The sequence below is a fragment of the Pseudophryne corroboree genome, chromosome 2, assembly GCF_028390025.1.
Source record: "Pseudophryne corroboree isolate aPseCor3 chromosome 2, aPseCor3.hap2, whole genome shotgun sequence".
Lineage (NCBI taxonomy): Eukaryota > Metazoa > Chordata > Amphibia > Anura > Myobatrachidae > Pseudophryne > Pseudophryne corroboree.
In genome coordinates this window covers 884,517,944-884,540,755 of record NC_086445.1, presented here as the reverse complement: position 1 = coordinate 884,540,755, position 22,812 = coordinate 884,517,944, and the positions used below count along the sequence as shown (strand labels likewise).

General features: G+C 46.7%; 1 protein-coding gene across 1 annotated transcript in view; it reads right to left on the bottom strand.

The window, feature by feature from the left end:
* HIP1 (huntingtin interacting protein 1) overlaps positions 1-22,812 on the bottom strand; it is a 297,153-nt gene that overhangs the window by 178,736 nt on the left and 95,605 nt on the right. Inside the window, exons 4-7 of the mRNA XM_063955990.1 lie at positions 16,217-16,273; positions 12,920-13,000; positions 4,707-4,783; positions 2,234-2,295 (exon numbers count right to left, since the gene is read on the bottom strand). Of these exons, the coding sequence (XP_063812060.1) occupies positions 2,234-2,295; positions 4,707-4,783; positions 12,920-13,000; positions 16,217-16,273 (277 nt within the window). The remainder of the gene's footprint in view (positions 1-2,233; positions 2,296-4,706; positions 4,784-12,919; positions 13,001-16,216; positions 16,274-22,812) is intronic.

The following is a 22,812-nucleotide window of genomic DNA, read 5'->3' as shown; positions in this document are numbered from 1 at the left end:
AAACTCTGATCAGGAGTGGATTAAAGATCAACAGTACATAGATAGTCAATAGGTCAACACCAGATTGTTGACAGGTTCAACAGGTCAACAGTTACATAGTCAACATGGGTGTATACTGGCAGGGTCAAAAGGTCAACATGCAAATGGTTGACACATAGAAGGTTGTTTTATTTGTTATTTTAACCCTAATCCTAACTTTAAACCTACCCTAGCCTTAGTGCCTAACCCTAATCGTCCCATTCAGAAGCCAAACCCTAATCCCCTGTCAAGTGCCTAACTCTAATTATTCCCTCTGGCTGCCTAACCTTAACCCTCTCCTAAGTATCTGTCTCGCCCCACCCCCCCCCCCCCCCCCCCCCGCCCCCCCCCTCACCCTCCCCCCCCCCCCCCCCCCCCCCCCCCCCCCCTCCACACCCCCCCCCCTAATATCCCCAAGTACGCAATATCCCCCCCACACACAATAGATATATCACCCACCAACACGCCCCTCCCCCCCGCCATCACCCCCCCCAACCCCGCCGAACCGCAACCCAACGAACCAATCCCCGCCCACTGCAACCCCCCCCACCCCCCACCCCCCCCCCCACCCCCCCCACCCCCCCTCCCCCCCCCCCCCACTCCCCCCCCATATCCCCCCGACCACCCACCCCCCCACCCCACCTCACCCCCCTCCCCACTACCCCGAATCCCCCCCCCACCTCCCCCCCACCCGGACCCAACCCCCCCCCCCCCCCCCACCCCCACTCCCCCCCCCCCCCCCCACCCTGAACCCCCCCCTCCCCAACCCCCCCCACCCCCACCCCACCCCCCCCCACCCCCCCCCTCCCATATCCCCCCCCCCCCCCACCCCCCCCCCCCCCCCCCCCCCCCTACCCCCCCCACCCCCCCCCCCCCACACCCCCCCCCCCCCCCACCCCCCCCAACCAGTGTGCTGTAACATTTAAATATATATGTGTGTTAATGAAAAATACATATTTTATTAAGATTTTGATAAGCAATGTTCAGAAATTCAAATCTAATAAAAGGATTCACAGTGCTGATGGGAATATTTTATGTGTTAATGATTTTCTTTCCTTGGCTATTTAGGATAAGTATGCCTGCAGGATATGAAATAATCAAAGTGCTTGAAATACAGAACAAAGCAGCGCCAGTGATACAACTATTACATATTACCAGACCACAAACCTTTGTGTGGCCTTATAAGGAACAAAACGGCTGCCTACAGCAGCTGGACATCTGAGGAAGTGGGCTGTATTTTTGTCAATTTGTGCAGTAAGATTTTCTTTCTGTAGGGATTATATGCTTGTTCAGGATCCAATTAATATCTAAGAATCTACATTATGGTCCATACTATAATTCAGTATAAAGTTATGCAGGACACAAACTCCTCATTCCTGTTACGGAAACACTAAACAGATGGTCTAAGTTCTCTGTCTGTGGGGTTGTGTCTACTTTATTTTACAGCTGTTCACTTAATAACAGAAGTACAGGTAAAACCAAGGGCCTACTTCAGACCTGATTGCTCCTCTGTGTTTTTGCAGAGGTCTGCGATCAGATAGTCACCGCCCATAGAGAGTGAAAACCCGCCCTGTGCAAGCTGCAAATGCATGGGTACGCCGTGCGAAAACTTCGCCAGACAGCGGACATCTGCAAATCCATTTGCAACTCACACACCATCGAATGATTTTTCCATTCTGTGCAGTCTGTGCGTAGCCCAGGACTTACTCCTACAGTGTGAATGAAACAGGCTGATGGGGGCCCGAGCTGACATCACACAAACGCCTGCGTTTTCCCTGTCACTCACAGAAAATGGCCAGTTACCGCTCACAATGTCTGCTTCCTGTCAATCACCTTACGTACGCCTAGCGATCAATTTTCGCACCATTCTGTCGCTGTTTGGACATGCGCAGTCATTCGATAATCGTCCGCTGTGCGATTTCGGACAACAGAGATCATAGGCCCCATATCCTCTAGCAACAGTGCAGTGGAAATGAAACTACAGAAATGTCCGATCGCATACAGTATGGTAATATTTTCACCATATTGTTATATTTCTATGGTATAATGACCAGTTTTGTATAGCAATAATCAGTTATGATGTTGGCTATTGCTACAGAGGTTTTTACATAGTGCATGACAGGTCTCACGTCTTCCAGTACATAGATATCAGCAGATGACACCAGCAAATATAATTTACATTAATTAGTCAGAAATTAGCAAAAAAACAACTGACCTGTATGAAAGAGATTGAGCTCCCATTCCATGTAATCGAATATCTCCACGGTAAGCTGAAAGCTGAACAAGATTAAAAGACAAGACATAATGAGAGGAAGGGATGCGGTCAACAATACAGACACTGGGATCCCGACCGGCACAATCCCGACATATTCTCCCTCTGTGGGTGTCCACGACGCCCACAGAGGGAGAATAAAATTAGTGTGCCCGCAGCGCAGCGAGCCCGCAAGGGGCTGCGTTGCGCTCACCCCCCTGTCGGGATTGTGCCGGTCGGGATCCCGGTGTCGGTATTTCGACCGCCGGGATTCCGTCCGACGGGATCTCGTACTGATCCCAAGAGGAATCTCTAAGCCAGGGCTGGCCAAACCGGTCCTCGAGATCTACCAACAGTCCATGTTTTCCAGGCCTCCTGGAGACCTGTAGAATTGTCAGTTAGGAATGAATGCAGCACATCCTAATTAGTAATGACTACACCTGTGCACCAGCTAGATGGTCTGGAAAATGTGAACTGTTGGTAGATCTCGAGGACTGGTTTGGCCAGCCCTGCTCTAAGCAGTCACAGGTCCTTGTGCCAGCTGCAATGCCACAATAAACACTACTTCAATGCCCTACATTTAAGGCTCATTTGTTTAAAATATCTAGCTAGCTATATAAGTATATATTGGCAACTCTTCTAACTCACTATAACTAGTTGTTGTTTTCCAAGAATGTGGAAAAGAGCATATGTACTGTACCAATGACCAATCAGCAATCCGCTTTCATACATCTAGCATGTGTGAGATGATAAAAGGAAATGTTTGATTGGATATTGGAATATTCTCACTTTTCCACTCTGATCCAAAACTTCCATCCGGATTATATAATAAATACTGAATAAATACAGTAAGTGATAAAATAGACCATCAGCGGGTTATCATGCTCAGTACTTTATAATGTGTCTAAAGGAGGAATTAGCCAGTTTAATCAACCTTATTCCTTGGTCACAAAAAAGCCCATGGAATGTGAGACGGAGCATGATTTCCCGGCCTGCAATAACAGACATAAAAGCACTGAGTGCACACAGGCAGATAACAATTTCAGTGCTATGTGTAGGCCACAATGTCATTCAATCTGTCTCTCTCACTGCAGGGTTAGATTGCGCCTTACAAAAAGAAGAGGAACCTTGCTGCCAAGCCACTAACCGAAGTAAATTTATGTTTTCTAATGTAAAATTGGGTCACAGCTTCACCATGTGTATAGAAGATACACATCTCATTGGGGATTATGACACTAGGAGCTTTGAGTACAACGTGGCATTTGCCACCTGAGGGCTCTGAGTATAACATGGTGTTTTGCCACCTGAGAGCCTGCCTGCTATCTTCCACTGGGATTCTTGCTTTCTCAAATAAAATGCATCTTAAGAACTGAGGAGCTATGTAGGATTTTATTTTGACAATGGCAGTTCTAGATTTGTACCAGTTTTGTCATTAGGCTTTAAGGGGAGATTTATCAAAGCTTGGAGAGAGAGAGAGAGAGAGAAAGTACCAACAAATCAGCTCTTAACTGTCATCTTACAGGTTGTGTTAGAAAAATAAGTTAGGAACGGATAGGCTTGTGCTTTATTTCTCTCCAAGCTTTGATACATCTCCCCCATAATGTTTTATTTATTAAGAGGCATTGCTCCAAACCAATGATTTTTTGGGGGGGCATCTTTTGCCACGGGGTTTAAAGTGGCAATATTCTTGCATGCAAAACATTGTCTATGTAATTAATGGAGTTTCGGTATATTCTGCAGAGCTTTAGATACTGTAAGAAGAAATAAATAACAAAAATACATAGACCAAAACAATGACAACAAATGGACATAAACTACAGCCCTGAAGGGCATTATGGCCCTCATTCAGGTTGGATGGCAAAACACGATCCAACCGCAAAAATTACAAAGATGATGCGGGCGCATGCACAGGGCCTGTCCTGCGCATGCGCCCGCATTTACTGCGGGGGGCAACAACGCTCTGTTTCCTAGACGGAGACGGATAGTTGCGGGACGGCGTCTGGGAAATGGAGGCGGCGGCAGACAAACGGGGCATGGCATGGGCGTAACTGGGGCGGCAGTGTGACATCACACGCAGCCGCTGCAATCACAAAGATGGCGACTGGGCCTCCTGCGGTCACAGCCAGGCTGCGTCGGCAGGAGGCTTCCCTACTTTCAGCAATCATGCTGAAATTGCGGTGCGACCGCATTTCAGCGTGATCTCAGAGGGGGGGGGGGGGGGGGGGGGCGGCGGTTAGCATGCTGGGCGCCCTTGCTCTGTGATGGGCGGCCCCCAGCATGCAAACAGAAGGATTGCAAATTCTGCTAATAAGCAAAATTTGCAATCCTTACTGAATAGGGTCTTATGACCTTGAACTGTGCCAGAGTAACTGATTGTTCTCTGTAGGAAGCAAGTTCTATGTTACATAAAGGAAGTCAGTATAGGAATAAACCTTACAAATTGTTGACATCGTTCTCTCCAGCCTCATCCAGCTGTCTGTCAGTCATCTGCAGGTTGCCAGGGAAACGAGGATTCTGGGCGTAAGGAATTATAAAAATTTGTATCAGTTGTGCATATGAAGAAACATTTTATAAAGCAAGACACAGCTACAGTACGTAGCAAAGGAAAAGCGTGGAACAACAGCATACCGTACAATAGTAAAAGCAAGGAGCAATAAAGGACGTGTCATTAAATGCATAAGACTTATAGGGTCTTTCTTATTTTTATATGTTCCCCCATCTACAAGTGTTGCTTAGATAGACTAGCTCAGTATATTTAACATGGCCTGAAGTGAGCAAAACTGTACTTTCTGGCTGCTTCAGTGAGCAGGTGTCATGTGGACCTGAAAGCTATGATTCCCACCCCACAGATGCGTCATTATGCCGACATCAGTGGCTTTCAATTGTACAGCGTGAAAGAAATTGTATGTGAGCACAGGGGTGTGACTTCATCCCAGAGACGAGAAAGACTTTGGTGCGCCCCCTCATCCTGTACCCACGCTCCAACTTCAAAAATCAAATTTAATTTACAAGAAAATAAGGAGCAGGGCTTACCAGCAAAGCACTACAATACACAGTAATACGCCCCCATAGAGCAGTCCAGAAAAGCACTAATGCAGGTACAGTACTCCCCCCACCTATGGAACAAAGCTTACAGTACTGTACTATCCCCCACACGGAACAGTGTTTGCCAGAAAAGCAGTAGAGCACATAGTAATAAATAAACCTCCCCCTCCCAGGAACACTGTGTCCTACCAGTAGGTGCCGGCTGCTCTGCCAGCTCTCTGTATACTCCCCTCTGACTGCAAGTTGCCTCTGCGCATGCATGAATTATTCCGAAAGCCCCTTCGTTGCATGCCTAATACAGATGGTATGCACAGCGTTGCTGTTGCGATCGGGAACGTTAGTAATAGAACTCTAGAGGTAAAACAATGAATATTCCTGGGCCACGTCTGGGAGGTGACCTGAAGTGAATGCAAAAAAAACAGGCCACGTTCAAACGGAGACACTGCACCTGCCATAGGTAGTTGCAGGTGTCGATGCTGAAGGCGATGGTGCACCAATGTTGGTCTGTCTAGTACCCCTGCTGATGGTATAGTGTGCATGGGTGCCCAAAATGGGTGTCTGAAGGCTTGCGCATTCAAGTGCATTCTAGTACACAAGAGGAAGATTCAAACTAGCTTTTGCATATTATGACACCCACCACTCTGCCAACGTGCGCTACAGTGGACCCCGCAGCGTCCATCTGTGAATCAAGTACAAAATGGCTTCAGCAGACAATCAACAGACAATGGGGGTAATTCAGACCTAATCGTAGCAGCAAATTTGTTAGCAGTTGGGCAAAACCATGTGCACTGCAGGCGGGGCAGATATGACATTTGCAGAGAGAGTTAGATTTGGGTGGGTTATATTGTTTCTGTGCAGGGTAAAATAGGATTTTAATACCTACCGGTAAATCCTTTTCTCTTAGTCCGTAGAGGATGCTGGGGATACCATAAGAACCATTGGGTATAGACGGGATCCGCAGGAGACATGGGCACTTTAAGACTTTGAATGGGGGTGAACTGGCTCCTCCCTCTATGCCCCTCCTCCAGACTCCAGTTATAGGAACTGTGCCCAGGGAGACGGACATTTTGAGGAAAGGAATTATTGTTAAACTAAGGTGAGATACATACCAGCTCACACCTCAACACGCCGTACAACATGGCATTCAACAGAACTCCAGTCAACGGCATGAACAAAGTCAGCAACAGGCTGACTATAACATAACACAACCCGTGTGTAAACATAACTAATAACTGCAGATAGAGTCCGCACTGGGACGGGCGCCCAGCATCCTCTACGGACTAAGAGAAAAGGATTTACCGGTAGGTATTAAAATCCTATTTTCTCATACGTCCTAGAGGATGCTGGGGACACCATAAGAACCATGGGGTTTATACCAAAGCTCTAGAACGGGCGGGAGAGTGCGGATGACTCTGCAGCACCGATTGACCAAACATGAGGTCCTCATCAGCCAGTGTATCAAACTTGTAAAATTTCGCAAAAGTGTTTGAACCCGACCAAGTAGCTGCTCGGCAGAGTTGTAATGCCGAGACCCCGCGGTCACCTTTCTGGTAGAGTGGGCCTTCACTGATTTCGGTAACGGTAATCCAGCCATAGAATGAGCATGCTGAATAGTTTTACAGATCCAGTGCGCAATAGTCTGCTTGGAAGCAGGCGTTCCAGTCTTGTTGGCAGCATACAGGACAAACAGAGCTTCCGTTTTCCTAAGTTGAGCCGTTCTGGCGACATAAATCTTCAAGGCCCTGACAACATCGAGAGATTTTGACTCCGCGAAGTCGTCAGTAGCCACTGGTACCACAATCGGCTGGTTCATGTGGAACGATGAAACCACCTTCGGCAGAAATTGTTGACGAGTCCTCAATCCAAGTGAGAAATTTCAACTCAACCTTCTGTAAAGGTTCAAACCAATGTGATTGAAGGAAATGCAACACCACATTAAGATCCATGGTGCCACTGGGGGCACAAATGGAGGTTGAATGTGCAAAACTCCTTTCACGAAAGTCTGAACTTCTGGAAGGGAGGCCAATTGTTTTTGAAAGAAAACCGATAAGGCCGAAATTTGTACTTTAATCGAGCCTAACTTTAGGCCCGCATCCACACCCGCTTGCAGGAAATGGAGAAAGCGCCCTAGCTGAAATTCTTCCGTAGGAGCCTTCTTGGATTCACACCAAGACACATATTTTCTCCAAATAAGGTGATAATGTTTAGACGTTACTCCTTTTCTAGCCTGAAGAAGTGTGGGAATAACTTCACTGGGAATACCCTTACGGGCTAGGATCCGGCGTTCAACCGCCAAGCCGTCAAACGTAGCCGCGGTAAGTCGTGATACACGCACGGCCCCTGCTGTAACAGATCCTCTCGTAGATCTCTTATGAGTAATTCCTGAAGATCTGGATACCAAGCCCTCCTTGGCCAGTCCGGAGCAATGAGGATCGCCTGAACCTTTGTTCTTCTTATGATCTTTAGTACCTTTGGAATGAGTGGAAGCGGAGGAAACACGTACACCGACTGAAACACCCATGGTGTTACCAGAGCGTCCACCGCTATTGCTTGAGCGTCCCTCGACCTGGAACAATATCTCTGAAGTTTCTTGTTGAGGCGAGACGCCATCGTGTCTATTTGAGGAATTCCCCAAAGACTTGTCACTTCTGTGAAGACCTCTTGATGAAGACCCCTCTCTCCTGGATGGAGATCGTGTCTGCTGAGGATGTCTGCTTCCCAGTTGTCCACTCCTGGAATGAAGATCGCTGACAGAGCGCTTGTATGTCTTTCCGCCCAGCGGAGAACGTTTGTGGTCTCTGCCATTGCCGCCCTGCTCTTTGTTTCTGCCCTGGCGGTTTATGTGCGCTAATGCTGTTATATTGTCCGATTGTGTTAGGACGGGCAGGTTGCGAAGAAGACGTTCCTCTTGAAGAAGGCCGTTGTAAATGGCCCTTAACTCCAGAACGTTTATGTGTAGACAAACTTCCTGGCTTGACCATTTTCCCTGGAAGGTTTCCACCTGTGTGACTGCTCCCCAGCCTCAGAGACTCGCATCCGTGGATACTAGGATCCAGTCCTGGATCCCTAACCTGCGTCCCTCTAGGAGGTGAGAGCTGTGCAGCCACCACAGGAGTGAGATTCTGGTCTTGGAGGATAGGATTATTTTCCGGTGCATGTGCAGATGGGATCCGGGCCACTTGTCCAATAGGTCCCACTGAAACACTCTGGCATGGAATCTGCCAAACTGAATGGCCTCGTAGGCTGCCACCATCTTCCCCAGCAACCGAGTGCACTGATGAATTGATACTCTCGCTGGTTTCAGAATTTGTTTGACCAAACTCTGAATTTCCAGAGCCTTCTCTTCTGGAAGAAAAACTCTCTGTAATTCCGTGTCCAGAATCATTCCCAAAAACAACAGCCACTTCGTCGGATTCAACTGTGACTTCGGCAGGTTTAGGAGCCAACCATGTTGTTGCAGAACTGTCAGGGAGAGCGCAATGTCCTGCTCCAGCTTGTCTTTGGATCTCGACTTTATCTGAAGATCGTCCAGGTAAAGGATAATTGTGACTCCTTATTTGCGAAGGAGAACCATCATTCCGCCATTACTTTGGTGAAAATCCTCGGAGCCGTGGACAGACCAAACGGCAACGTCTGAAATTGGTAATGACAATCCTGAATAGCAAACCTCAGGTAAGCCTGATGCGGAGGATATATGGGGATGTGTAAGTAGGCATCCTTCATGTCGACCGACACCATGAAATCCCCTTCCTTCAGACTTTAGATCACTGCTCGGAGAGATTCCATCTTGAATTTGAATTTTCTTAGGTAAAGATTGAGGGACTTTAGGTTCAGAATTGGTCTGACCGAGCCGTCCGGCTTCGGGACCACAAACAGGCTTGAATAAAAGCCTTCTCCCTGTTGTGACGGGGGAACCCTGACAATGACTTAATTCAGACACAACTTTTGTATTGCATCGCATACTACCTCCCTGTTCGGATGAGAAGCTGGTAAGGCTGATTTGAAAAAACATCGAGGGGGAACGTTTTGAAACTCCAGTTTGTACCCCTGGGACACTATTTCTAAAATCCATGGGTCTAGGGCCGAACGAGCCCAGAATTGACTGAAGAGCTTGAGACGTGCCCCCACCGGTGCGGACTCCAGCAGAGGAGCCCCAGCGTCATGCGGTGGATTTGGCAGAAGCCGGGGAGGACTTCTGCTCCTGGGAACCTGCCACGGCCGGAGATCTTTTACCTTTTCCTCTTCCTCTATTATCAAGGAAGGAATAACCTCGGCCTTTTTTGTGTTTATTTGGCCCAAAGGACTGCATCTGCAAGTGGTGAGCTTTCTTTTGCTGTGGAGGAACATAAGGCAAAAATGACGACTTACCCGCGGTAGCCGTAGATACCAAATCAGAGAGACCTTCCCCAAACAATACACTACCTTTATACGGTAGAGACTCCATAGCTTTCTTAGAGTCAGCATCAGCATACCATTGATGAATCCATAATGCTCTTCTAGCTGAGACCGCCATGGCATTGGCCCTTGATACCAAAAGGCCAATATCTCTCGCCGCTTCCTTTAGGTAGGCTGCAGCGTCCCTGATATAACCCAGCGCAAAAAAGGATGTTATCCCTATCTAGGGTATCTATATCGGATGACACGTTATCTGCCCACTTTTCGATAGCACTACTCACCCACGCAGATGCAATAGCTGGTCTGAGTAGTGTACCTGTGGTGACGTAAATGGATTTTAACGTATTTTCCTGTCTACGATCCACAGGATCCTTAAGGGCTGCCGTGTCAGGAGACGGTAAAGCCACCTTTTTAGACAACCATGAGAGCGCCTTGTCCACAATGGGAGGTGACTTCCACTTTCCTCTATCCCCAGAGGGGAACGGATACGCCATTTGAATCCTTTTGGGAATCAGAAACTTTTTGTCAGGATTTTCCCACATTTTTTCAAAAAGGGCATTCAGTTCATGAGAGGGAGTAAACGTTACCTCAGGTTTCTTTCCCTTATACATACAGACCCTTTTATCAGGGACAGCTGGTTCCTCGATGATATGCAACACGTCTTTTATTGCCACAATCATGTACTGAATGCTTTTTGCCAATTTTGGGTCTAATCTGGTATCACTACAGTCGACACTGGAGTCAGTGTCCGTGTCGGTATCTGTGTCTGCCAACTGAGCAAACGAACGTTTATGTGACCCCGAGGGGGTCTGGACCTGTGACAACACATCCTCCACAGATTTCTTCCATACCTGGTTCTGAGACTCAGATTTATCTAATCTCTTATTAATAAGAGCCACATTAGCATTCAAAGCATTCAACATATTTACCCAATCAGGAGTCGGCGGTGCCGACAGGGTCACTCCCACAGCCGTTTCTGCCCCTATCACAGTCTCCTCCTGGGAAGAGCACTCCGCCTCAGACATGCCGACACACGTGTACCGACACCCACAGACACACTGGGCCAATAGGGGACAGACCCACAGTAAAGCCTGTCAGAGAAACACAGAAGGAGTTTGCCAGCTCAAAACCCAGCGCTTATCCCGGCTCTGAAACCTTAATATAATGCCTAAGACCCTGCAGCGCTTTTATGATAACTTATTTTAGCACCAAATTTACTGTTTCCACCCCCCCCCCATCCCCGTTTTGCACCCTGTTACTTGTACAGCAATGGTGAGGAAGGACCAGCGTCTCTGCAGCTCTGTGCAGAGAAAATGGCGCTGATGATAGCTGTGAGGGCTTAGCCCCGGCCCCTTCATGGCGCGCTTCAGCCCGCTATTTTTCAAACTAATTATACTGGCGGGGGTAAGAATTTAGTGCCTAGGCACTCTAAATGCACTTTGCCAGTCTCAAAAGAGGTTTTTAATGCTGCCCAGGGCGCCCCACGCCCTCACCTGTCTTCTGACTTCTGGCTCTGCAAGTGGGGTGACGGCAGGCTCTGGGAATGAACCCCTAGGCGTACCTAGTGTTTCAAACCCTCAGGAGCTAATGGTGTCCTGTAGCCAAGAAGCAGCGCCTTTAACTCACTAGAAGTAGTTCTGACTTCTCTCCCCTAAGTCCCACGATGCAGGGAGACTGTTGCCAGCAGTGCTCTCTGAACATAAAAAACCTAACATAAAGTATTTTCCGAGAAACTCATTAGAGCTCCTCAGTGTGCATCCAGTCTGCCTGGGCACAGATTCTAAACTGGAGTCTGGAGGAGGGGCATAGAGGGAGGAGCCAGTTCACACCCATTCAAAGTCTTAAAGTTCCCATGTCTCCTGCGGATCCCGTCTATACCCTATGGTTCTTATGGTGTCCCCAGCATCCTCTAGGATGTATGAGAAATACTGGCTGCTTTATTTTTACAGTGCAATTTAGATTTCAGTTTAAACAAACCCCACCCAAATCTAACTCTCTCTGCACATTACATCTGCCCCCTCTGCAGTGCACATGGGGGGTAATACCAAGTTGATCGCAGAAGGAATTTTGTTAGCAGTTGGGAAAAACCATGGCCCTCATTCCGAGTTGTTCGCTCTGTAATTTTCTTCGCATCGCAGCGATTTTCCGCTAATTGCGCAAGTAAATTTGCTAAGAAGTTTGGTATTTTACTCACGGCATTACGAGGTTTTTTCTTCGTTCTGGTGATCGTAGTTTGATTGACAGGAAGTGGGTGTTTCTGGGCGGAAACTGGCCGTTTTATGAGTGTGTGTGAAAAAACGCTGCCGTTTCTGGGAAAAACGCGGGAGTGGCTGGAGAAATGGGGGAGTGTCTGGGCGAACGCTGGGTGTGTTTGTGACGTCAAACCAGAAACGAAACTGACTGAACTGATCGCAGTGGCAGAGTAAGTATCGAGCTACTCAGAAACTGCAAAGAAATTTCTATTCGCAATTTAGAGAATCTTTCGTTCGCAATTTTGCTAAGCTAAGATTCACTCCCAGTAGGCAGCGGCTTAGCGTGTGCAATGCTGCTAAAAGCAGCTTGCGAGCGAACAACTCGGAATGAGGGCCCATGGGGGTAATTCCAAGTTGATCGCAGCAGGATTTTTGCTAGCAATTGGGCAAAACCATGTGCACTGCAGGGGAGGCAGATATAACATGTGCAGAAAGAGTTAGATTTGGGTGTGGTGTGTTCAATCTGCAATCTAAATTGCAGTGTAAAAATAAAGCAGCCAGTATTTACCCTGCACAGAAATAAAATAACCCACCCAAATCTAACTCTCTCTGCACATGTTATATCTGCCTCCCCTGCAGTGCACATGGTTTTGCCCAATTGCTATCAAAAATCCTGCTGCGATCAACTTGGAATTACCCCCCATGTGCACTGCAGGGGAGGCAGATTTAACATGTGCAGAGAGAGTTAGATTTGGGTGTGGTGTGTTCAATCTGCAATCTAATTTGCAGTGTAAAAATAAAGCAGCCAATATTTACCCTGCACAGAAATAAAATAACCCACCCAAATCTAACTCTTTCTGCACATGTTATATCTGCCCCCCCCTGCAGTGCACATGGTTTTGCCTAACTGCTAACAAAATTCCTGCTGTGATCAACTTGGAATTACCCCCATGGTTTTGCCCAACTGCTAACAAATTTGCTGCTACGATCAGGTCTGAATTATCCCCAATGTTCTTACCTTTGTGTGGAAATCCATCTTGGTGTTCAGCAGCTTCAAATAGATGCTACATAGCTGCCCATAACCATCGCTGAGATGTCCCTGTGAGAAATACGAGAAGATCATGTGACCAGACACAGCAAAAAACAGAGAAGTCTATTAGGTTCTGTACATTTGGGTGTTATCTGTAATAACTGAGTGATCTTTCATTAGGGATCATCAATCCCTATGAAAAGCCTCTTGTTTGTCCCAACTGCGAATGGTGTACTATGTTATTGCAGACAGCCTGAATGCATGATCTACTTGCATTCCTGCCAATGCAGCATTCAACCCGGCTGCCTTTACATATACAAATTGCTGGAGACAGTAGTGTTGTGGAGTACTTTCCTCACATCCCCAGAATGAGTTGTTAATGTTAAGAACTAGAATTACACTTATGTACTGATATGCTAGACTATGGGGGAGATGTATCAAGCCCGCTAAAGAGGACAAATGGTGAAGTTACCCATAGTAACCAATCAGCTTGTAACTAGCACAGTGCTCCTCAAACTTGGTCCTCATGGTACCTTAACAGTTATGGTTTTAAGGATATCCATGCTTAAGCACAGGCAAATTAATTAAGTACCTCAGTCAGTTGGATTATAGCATCTGTGCACAAGCATGGATATGTTAAAAACCTGGAGTGTTAGGGTACATTAATAATCCAGTTTGGGAAACCCTGATCTACTACGTTCTATAAAATGACAGTATCTGATTGGTTGCTATGTACAACATCTCCACTTGTTCTCCCTAAAAGATTGACAGTTTGTGCAGTTTCCTGTCAAGTTCTGTGGTAATAAATATATAAAGGATAAACGGTCTCAGGTTATTCAATATAGTTCTACTAAATTTGTAGCATGTTAAGACCAAATTTACAATGTAAAAGGGGGCAGAGGGAGTTGACTCATTTATGACAAGTCCGTTTTTCAGTACATGCTATAGGTGATGCGAATTGTTTCCCCTTAAATAGGAAACATCAGGGTATATTTACTAAAGTGCAGTTTTATAGAAGTGGAGATATTGGGGGTCATTCCGAGGTGATCGCTAGCTGCATTCGTTCGCTGCGCAGCGATCAGGCAAAAAAACGGCACTTCTGCACATGCGTATGCGGCACAATGCGCACGCGCGTCGTACTATTGCAACGAACGATGTCGTTTCACACAAGGTCTAGCGAAGCTTTTCAGTCGCACTGCTGGCCGCAGAGTGATTGACAGGAAGAGGGCGTTTCTGGGTGTCAACTGACCGTTTTCAGGGAGTGTTCGAAAAAACGCAGGCGTGGCTGGGCGAATGCAAGGCGTGTTCGTGACGTCAAAACAGGAACTGAATAGTCTGAAGTGATCGCAAGCGCTGAGTAGGTATTGAGCTAAAAAAAATTGCCGGCGCTCTGCTATACTTTCGTTCGCACTTCTGCTAAGCTAAAATACACTCCCAGTGGGAGGCAGTATAGCGTTTGTACGGCTGCAAAAAACTGCTAGCGAGCGATCAACTCGGAATGACCACCATTGCCCATAGCAGCCAGTCAGGTACTAGCTATTATCTTCTAGTAGGTGCTAGATAAATGATAAGCAGAATTTGCCAGCACATTATTATTACAGTATTATTATTATTATTATTATTTTTAGAATCTCTTGTTTATTGAATCATTTCATGACAAGTATAACAATAAAATTTTAAGGATTAAGTGGGGAACTGATACAGGTTTATTCTGAACCTCAGCATTGACAGTGTATAGATAGGATTCAGGAATTAATTATAGCTGACACATACCTCCCAACTTTCCTGATTTTTTGGGACTGTCCCACAGGCCGCAGTGTCCCTCGTGGGGGGGGGGCAGTTGGGAGGCTCCTGTCCTGTGTGCATCTATTCACCGAGACAAGAGGGACTGGGGGCATAGCCAGCAGCTCAGAGTGATGGCCATGCCCCCATAGTGCTGGAAAATGGGGGCGTGGCTCATGAGTGCGGAAATCCCAAAAAGTCACGCCTCCTTTACTGAGGCCATGCCCCCTTTATCCGGGCAGGCACGGCGTAGCCGCGCCGGCGTCCCACTTCCTACCGCCACAAAGTTGGGAGGTATGCTGTCATGTGGGGGACCTTAGTAGAAAACTGATCTCTGTAATAATGATGTCACTTTAATATGGAAGATGTGTTCTCATATGTGCTAACACGACATTTATAATGAATGCTACTGTATGCTGTGATATCCACCATAAGATGCAGCATAGGGCCAAGAAGGGAGGTGGTTGTTAGATAGACAGTTAAAAGGTTGACACCATAGGGTCAACGGTCAAAAGGTCGACAGGGTCAAAAGGTCAACATGAAAAAAGGTTAATACACATATGGTCGACACATTTTTTTAAATGTTTTTCTCATTTTTTTACTACTTTTGCTGCATTTACTATCCATATCTCAAACTATTACCTTTAGTAACCTTGTGGCAAACAAAGCGAGCTGCCAAGCCCAAAGCGTGGCGGCAAAGTGAGCTCACGCAGGGATGCATTTCAACAAATTGGGGTGAAATATGTTTACAAACACAAAATAACACCCCCAAGAAAAAAACTTTTTGTGTCTACCTTTTGACCCTGCTGACCTTTTGACCTTGTCGACCCTATGGTATCGACCTGATTGTAGACCTTTATAATGTCTATCTTCTATAACACTAAACTCTGATAGGATGCACATATACATATACATATACGTCCTCATACATCTAGCCTCAATACGCCATGCACCGCGAGATGCCTGGCATGAGTGAATGAGCAGTTTTTGAGCAGCTTTGCTAATATCATGCATCTTTATTTTGAAGAAAATGCGTCGTATTTGCATCGCTATGTGAATAAGACACATTAAAATGACATGTTGCATGCCTATATTCTGTGTGCGACTAAGGTGGTAGCTGCATATGAATTGCTACATTACGTTTTTTTCAGGAATTTTGTATGCAGATACAGTACACAGAATATAGGCATGCCGCATATCATTTTAATCAGTGTCTGCCTGTGCGTCTTATTCACACAGCAATGCGCACAAGATGGATTTTGGGGCAAAAAAATACACAAAAAGACACCCAGCATTAGTAAATATGGTCACGATTAGGCACGACTAGAAAGGCTGTTTAACGTCACTGCAGCAACAATATAGAAGGACATATCTATACAGCAAGCGGTAAGCAGGTAGATAATATATACAATATATACAATTTATTTCTACAACTGGGATATTTTTTAAATTTCAACAAAAAAACTTGTTTGGTCCCTGTAAATGTGATCCTTATGCTCTTACCCACATACGGCTCATATCCATTAGCTCATTTTTATAACGTAGAGAGTCCTTCAAAACCTAAAAACAGAGACTGTATGAGATATATGAGGAAGGCAACACAGGAGCAGATCATTGAACTTACAAAGTACAACTTTTTTTACTTTAATATAATATGTATTTCTCAATGAATAAAAATCCATTGTGCCTTATACATGTACATGACCATTGTAAGAAACAGAAATCTTATTCCCTATGCATTACACAGTGGTCTATAAACCTTCACTTGAGATATCTCATATTAAAAGGGAAATGTTTTGTTTTAAATCCCTATAGTATATCCAAAGAGTAAAGGGTATATGGATATACAGGTTGAGTATCCCATATCCAAATATTCCGAAATACGGAATATTCCGAAATACAGACTTTTTTGAGTGAGAGTGAGATAGTGAAACCTTTGTTTTTTGATGGCTCAATGTACACAAACTTTGTTTAATACACAAAGTTATTAAAAATATTGTATTAAATGACCTTTAGGCTGTGTGTATAAGGTGTATATGAAACATAAATGAATTGTGTGAATGTACACACACTTTGTTTAATGCACAAAGTTATAAAAAATATTGGCTAAAATGACCTTCAGGCTGTGTGTATAAGGTGTATATGTAACATAAATGCATTCTGTGCTTAGACTTGGGTCCTATCACCATGATATCTTATTATGGTATGCAATTATTCCAAAATACGGAAAAATCCCATATCCAAAATAGCTCTGGTCCCAAGCATTTTGGATAAGGGATACTCAACCTGTATTAAGCTATAAAATCCAGGGTGCTAAACATGGTCACATGATGAAATACAAATATATAAGAAACTATGCGGATATCGGTCTGAGTTTAACTTACAAGGCAAAAATAAGATTTTACTTACCGATAAATCTATTTCTCGTAGTCCGTAGTGGATGCTGGGACTCCGTAAGGACCATGGGGAATAGCGGCTCCGCAGGAGACAGGGCACAAGAATAAAAGCTTTAGGATCAGGTGGTGTGCACTGGCTCCTCCCCCTATGACCCTCCTCCAAGCCTCAGTTAGGATACTGTGCCCGGACGAGCGTACATAATAAGGAAGGATATTGAATCCCGGGTAAGACTCATACCAGCCACACCAATCACACCGTACAACTTGTGATCTGAACCCAGTTAACAGTATGATAACAACGAAGGAGCCTCTGAAAAGATGGCTCACAACAACAATAACCCGATTTAGTTAACAATAACTATGTACAAGTATTGCAGACAATCCGCACTTGGGATGGGCGCCCAGCATCCACTACGGACTACGAGAAATAGATTTATCGGTAAGTAAAATCTTATTTTCTCTGACGTCCTAGTGGATGCTGGGACTCCGTAAGGACCATGGGGATTATACCAAAGCTCCCAAACGGGCGGGAGAGTGCGGATGACTCTGCAGCACCGAATGAGAGAACTCCAGGTCCTCCTCAGCCAGGGTATCAAATTTGTAGAATTTAGCAAACGTGTTTGCCCCTGACCAAGTAGCTGCTCGGCAAAGTTGTAAAGCCGAGACCCCTCGGGCAGCCGCCCAAGATGAGCCCACTTTCCTTGTGGAATGGGCTTTTACAGATTTTGGCTGTGGCAGGCCTGCCACAGAATGTGCAAGCTCAATTGTACTACAAATCCAACGAGCAATAGTCTGCTTAGAAGCAGGAGCACCCAGCTTGTTGGGTGCATACAGGATAAACAGCGAGTCAGACTTTCTGACTCCAGCCGTCCTGGAAACATATATTTTCAGGGCCCTGACAACGTCAAGTAACTTGGAGTCCTCCAAGTCCCTAGTAGCCGCAGGCACCACAATAGGTTGGTTCATGTGAAAAGCAGAAACCACCTTAGGGAGAAATTGAGGACGAGTCCTCAATTCTGCCCTGTCAGAATGAAAAATTAAGTAAGGGCTTTTATATGATAAAGCCGCCAATTCTGACACACGCCTGGCTGAAGCCAGGGCTAACAGCATCGTCACCTTCCATGTGAGATATTTTAAGTCCACCGTGGTGAGTGGTTCAAACCAATCTGACTTAAGGAACCTCAAAACAACATTGAGATCCCAAGGTGCCACTGGAGGCACAAAAGGAGGTTGTATATGCAGTACCCCTTTTACAAATGTCTGAACTTCAGGTACTGAAGCCAGTTCTTTCTGGAAGAAAATCGACAGGGCCGAAATTTGAACCTTAATGGACCCTAATTTTAGGCCCATAGACAGTCCTGTTTGCAGGAAATGGAGGAAACGACCCAGTTGAAATTCCTCTGTAGGGGCCTTCTTGGCCTCACACCACGCAACATATTTTCGCCAAATGCGGTGATAATGTTTTGCGGTTACATCCTTTCTGGCTTTGACCAGGGTAGGGATGACTTCATCTGGAATGCCTTTTTCCTTCAGGATCCGGCGTTCAACCGCCATGCCGTCAAACGCAGCCGCGATAAGTCTTGGAACAGACAAGGCCCCTGCTGGAGCAGGTCCTGTCTTAGAGGTAGAGGCCACGGGTCTTCCGTGAGCATCTCTTGAAGTTCCGGGTACCAAGTCCTTCTTGGCCAATCCGGAACCACGAGTATCGTTCTTACTCCTCTCCTTCTTATGATTCTCAGTACTTTTGGTATGAGAGGCAGAGGAGGGAACACATACACTGACTGGTACACCCACGGTGTCACCAGAGCGTCCACCGCTATTGCCTGAGGGTCCCTTGACCTGGCGCAATATCTGTCTAGTTTTTTGTTTAGACGTGACGCCATCATGTCCACCTTTGGTTTTTCCCAACGGTTTACAATCAGGTGGAAGACTTCTGGGTGAAGTCCCCACTCTCCCGGGTGAAGGTCGTGTCTGCTGAGGAAGTCTGCTTCCCAGTTGTCCACTCCCGGAATGAACACTGCTGACAGAGCTATCACATGATTTTCCGCCCAGCGAAGAATCCTTGCAGCTTCTGCCATTGCCCTCCTGCTTCTCGTGCCGCCCTGTCTGTTTACGTGGGCGACTGACGTGATGTTGTCCGATTGGATCAATACCGCCTGACCCTGAAGCAGGGGTTTCGCTTGACTTAGGGCATTGTAAATGGCCCGTAGTTCCAGAATGTTTATATGAAGAGATGTTTCCATGCTTGACCACAAGCCCTGGAAGTTTTTTCCCTGTGTGACTGCTCCCCAGCCTCTCAGGCTTGCATCCGTGGTCACCAGGATCCAATCCTGAATGCCGAATCTGCGGCCCTCTAGAAGATGAGCACTCTGCAACCACCACAGGAGGGACACCCTTGTCTTTGGTGACAGGGTTATCCGCTGCTGCATCTGAAGATGCGAACCGGACCATTTGTCCAGTAGATCCCACTGAAACGTTCTTGCATGGAATCTTCCGAATGGAATTGCTTCGTAAGAAGCCACCATTTTTCCCAGGACCCTCGTGCACTGATGCACTGACACTTGGCCTGGTTTTAGGAGGTTCCTGACTAGCTCGGATAACTCCTTGGCCTTCTCCTCCGGGAGAAAAACCTTCTTCTGGACTGTGTCCAGAATCATTCCTAGGAACAGAAGACGTGTCGTTGGAATCAGCTGCGATTTTGGAATATTTAGGATCCACCCGTGCTGACGTAACACTATCTGAGATAGTGCTACTCCGACTTCTAACTGTTCCCTGGACCTTGCCCTTATCAGGAGATCGTCCAAGTAAGGGATAATTAATACGCCTTTTCTTCGAAGAAGAATCATCATTTCGGCCATTACCTTGGTAAAGACCCGAGGTGCCGTGGACAACCCAAACGGCAGCGTCTGAAACTGATAATGACAGTCTTGTACTACAAACCTGAGATACCCTTGGTGAGAAGGGTAGATTGGGACGTGGAGATAAGCATCTTTGATGTCCAGAGACACCATATAGTCCCCTTCTTCCAGGTTCGCTATCACCGCTCTGAGTGATTCCATCTTGAATTTGAACCTTTTTATGTAAGTGTTCAAGGATTTCAGATTTAAAATTGGTCTCACCGAGCCGTCCGGCTTCGGTACCACAAACAGCGTGGAATAATACCCCTTTCCTTGTTGTAGGAGGGGTACCTTGATTATCACCTGCTGGGAATACAGCTTGTGAATGGCTTCCAGAACTGCCTCCCTGTCGGAGGGAGACTTTGGCAGAGCAGACTTCAGGAACCGGCGAGGGGGAAACGCCTCGAATTCCAGTTTGTACCCCTGCGATACTACCTGTAGAATCCAGGGATCCACTTGCGAGTGAGCCCACTGCGCGTTGAAATTCTTGAGACGGGCCCCCACCAAGTCTGAGTCTGCTTGTAAAGCCCCAGCGTCATGCTGAAGACTTGGCAGAAGCAGGGGAAGGCTTCTGATCCTGGGAAGCGGCTGCATGGTGCAGTCTTTTTCCCCTTCCTCTGCCCCGGGGCAGAAAGGAATGGCCTTTTGCTCGCTTGTATTTATGGGAACGAAAGGACTGAGTTTGAAAAGACGGTGTCTTTTTCTGTTGATGTGAAGTGACCTGGGGTAAGAAGGTGGACTTTCCAGCCGTTGCCGTGGCCACCAGGTCCGAAAGACCAGCCCCAAATAACTCCTCCCCTTTATACGGCAATACTTCCATATGTCGTTTGGAATCCGCATCCCCTGACCACTGACGCGTCCATAACGTTCTTCTGGCAGAGATGGACATAGCACTTACTCTTGATGCCAGGGTGCAAATATCCCTCTGTGCATCACGCATATATAGTAATGCATCCTTCAAATGCTCTATAGTTAAAAATATATTGTCCCTATCCAGGGTATCAATATTTTCAGTCAGGGAATCCGACCACGCGACTCCAGCACTGCACATCCAGGCTGAAGCGATTGCTGGTCGCAGTATAACACCAGTATGTGTGTATATACTTTTTAGGATATTTTCCAGCCTTCTATCAGCTGGTTCTTTGAGGGTGGCCGTATCAGGAGACGGTAACGCTACTTGTTTAGATAAACGTGTGAGCGCCTTATCTACCCTAGGGGGTGTTTCCCAACGTGTCCTAACCTCTGATGGGAAAGGATATAGTGCCAATAATTTATTAGAAATTAGCAGTTTTTTGTCGGGAGAAACCCACGCTTTATCACATACCTCATTCAATTCATCTGACTCAGGAAAAACTATTGGTAGTTTTTTCACCCCCCACATAATACCCTTCTTAGTGGTATTTGTAGTGTCAGAAATGTGCAATGCTTCCTTCATTGCCGTGATCATGTAACGTGTGGCCCTACTGGACATTACGTTCGACTCATCACCGTCGACACTAGACTCAGTATCTGTGTCTGGGTCTGTGTCGACCCACTGAGGTAACGGGCGTTTTAGGGCCCCTGACGGTGTCTGAGACGCCTGGACAGGCACTAAATGATTTGCCGGCTGTCTCATGTCGTCAACAGTTTTTTGCAAAGTGTTGACATTATCACTTAATTGTTTGAACACGATCATCCAGTCAGGTGTCGACTCCCTAGGGGGTGACATCACTAACGCAGGCAATTGCTCCGCCTCCACATCATTTTCCTCCTCATACATGTCGACACACACGTACCGACACACAGCACACACACCGGGAATGCTCTGATAGAGGACAGGACCCCACGAGCCCTTTGGAGAGACAGAGGGAGAGTCTGCCAGCACACACCCAGCGCTATTTATATATACAGGGATAACCTTATATAAGTGTTATTCCCTTATAGCTGCTGTTTATATTGTCATTTGCTGCCAATAGTGCCCCCCCTTCTCTTTTTTACCCTGATTCTGAAGCAGGACTGCAGGGGAGAGTCAGGGAGCCGTCCTTCCAGCGGAACTGTGAGGGAAAATGGCGCTTGTGTGCTGAGGAGATAGGCTCCGCCCCTTCACGACGTCCTTATCTCCCGCTCTTTTGTGTAAAAATGGCAGGGGTTAAAATACATCCATATAGCCCAGGAGCTATATGTGATGTATTCTTTTGCCACCTAAGGTATTATCATTTATATTGCGTCTCAGGGCGCTCCCCCCCAAGCGCCCTGCACCCTCAGTGACCAGAGTGTGAAGTGTGCTGAGAGCAATGGCGCACAGCTGCGGTGCTGTGCGCTACCTTAGTCTGAAGACAGGATTGTCTTCTGCCGCCGATTTCACCGGACCTCTTCGTCTCTTCTGGCTCTGTAAGGGGGACGGCGGCGCGGCTCCGGTGACCCATCCAGGCTGTACCTGTGATCGTCCCTCTGGAGCTAATGTCCAGTAGCCTAAGAAGCCCAATCCACTCTGCACGCAGGTGAGTTCGCTTCTTCTCCCCTTAGTCCCACGATGCAGTGAGCCTGTTGCCAGCAGGACTCACTGAAAATAAAAAACCTAAATTAAACTTTTATTCTAAGCAGCTCAGGAGAGCCACCTAGCCTGCACCCTTCTCGTTCGGGCACAAAAATCTAACTGAGGCTTGGAGGAGGGTCATAGGGGTAGGAGCCAGTGCACACCACCTGATCCTAAAGCTTTTATTCTTGTGCCCTGTCTCCTGCGGAGCCGCTATTCCCCATGGTCCTTACGGAGTCCCAGCATCCACTAGGACGTCAGAGAAACATGTCAATGTATTAAAAGTAGAGA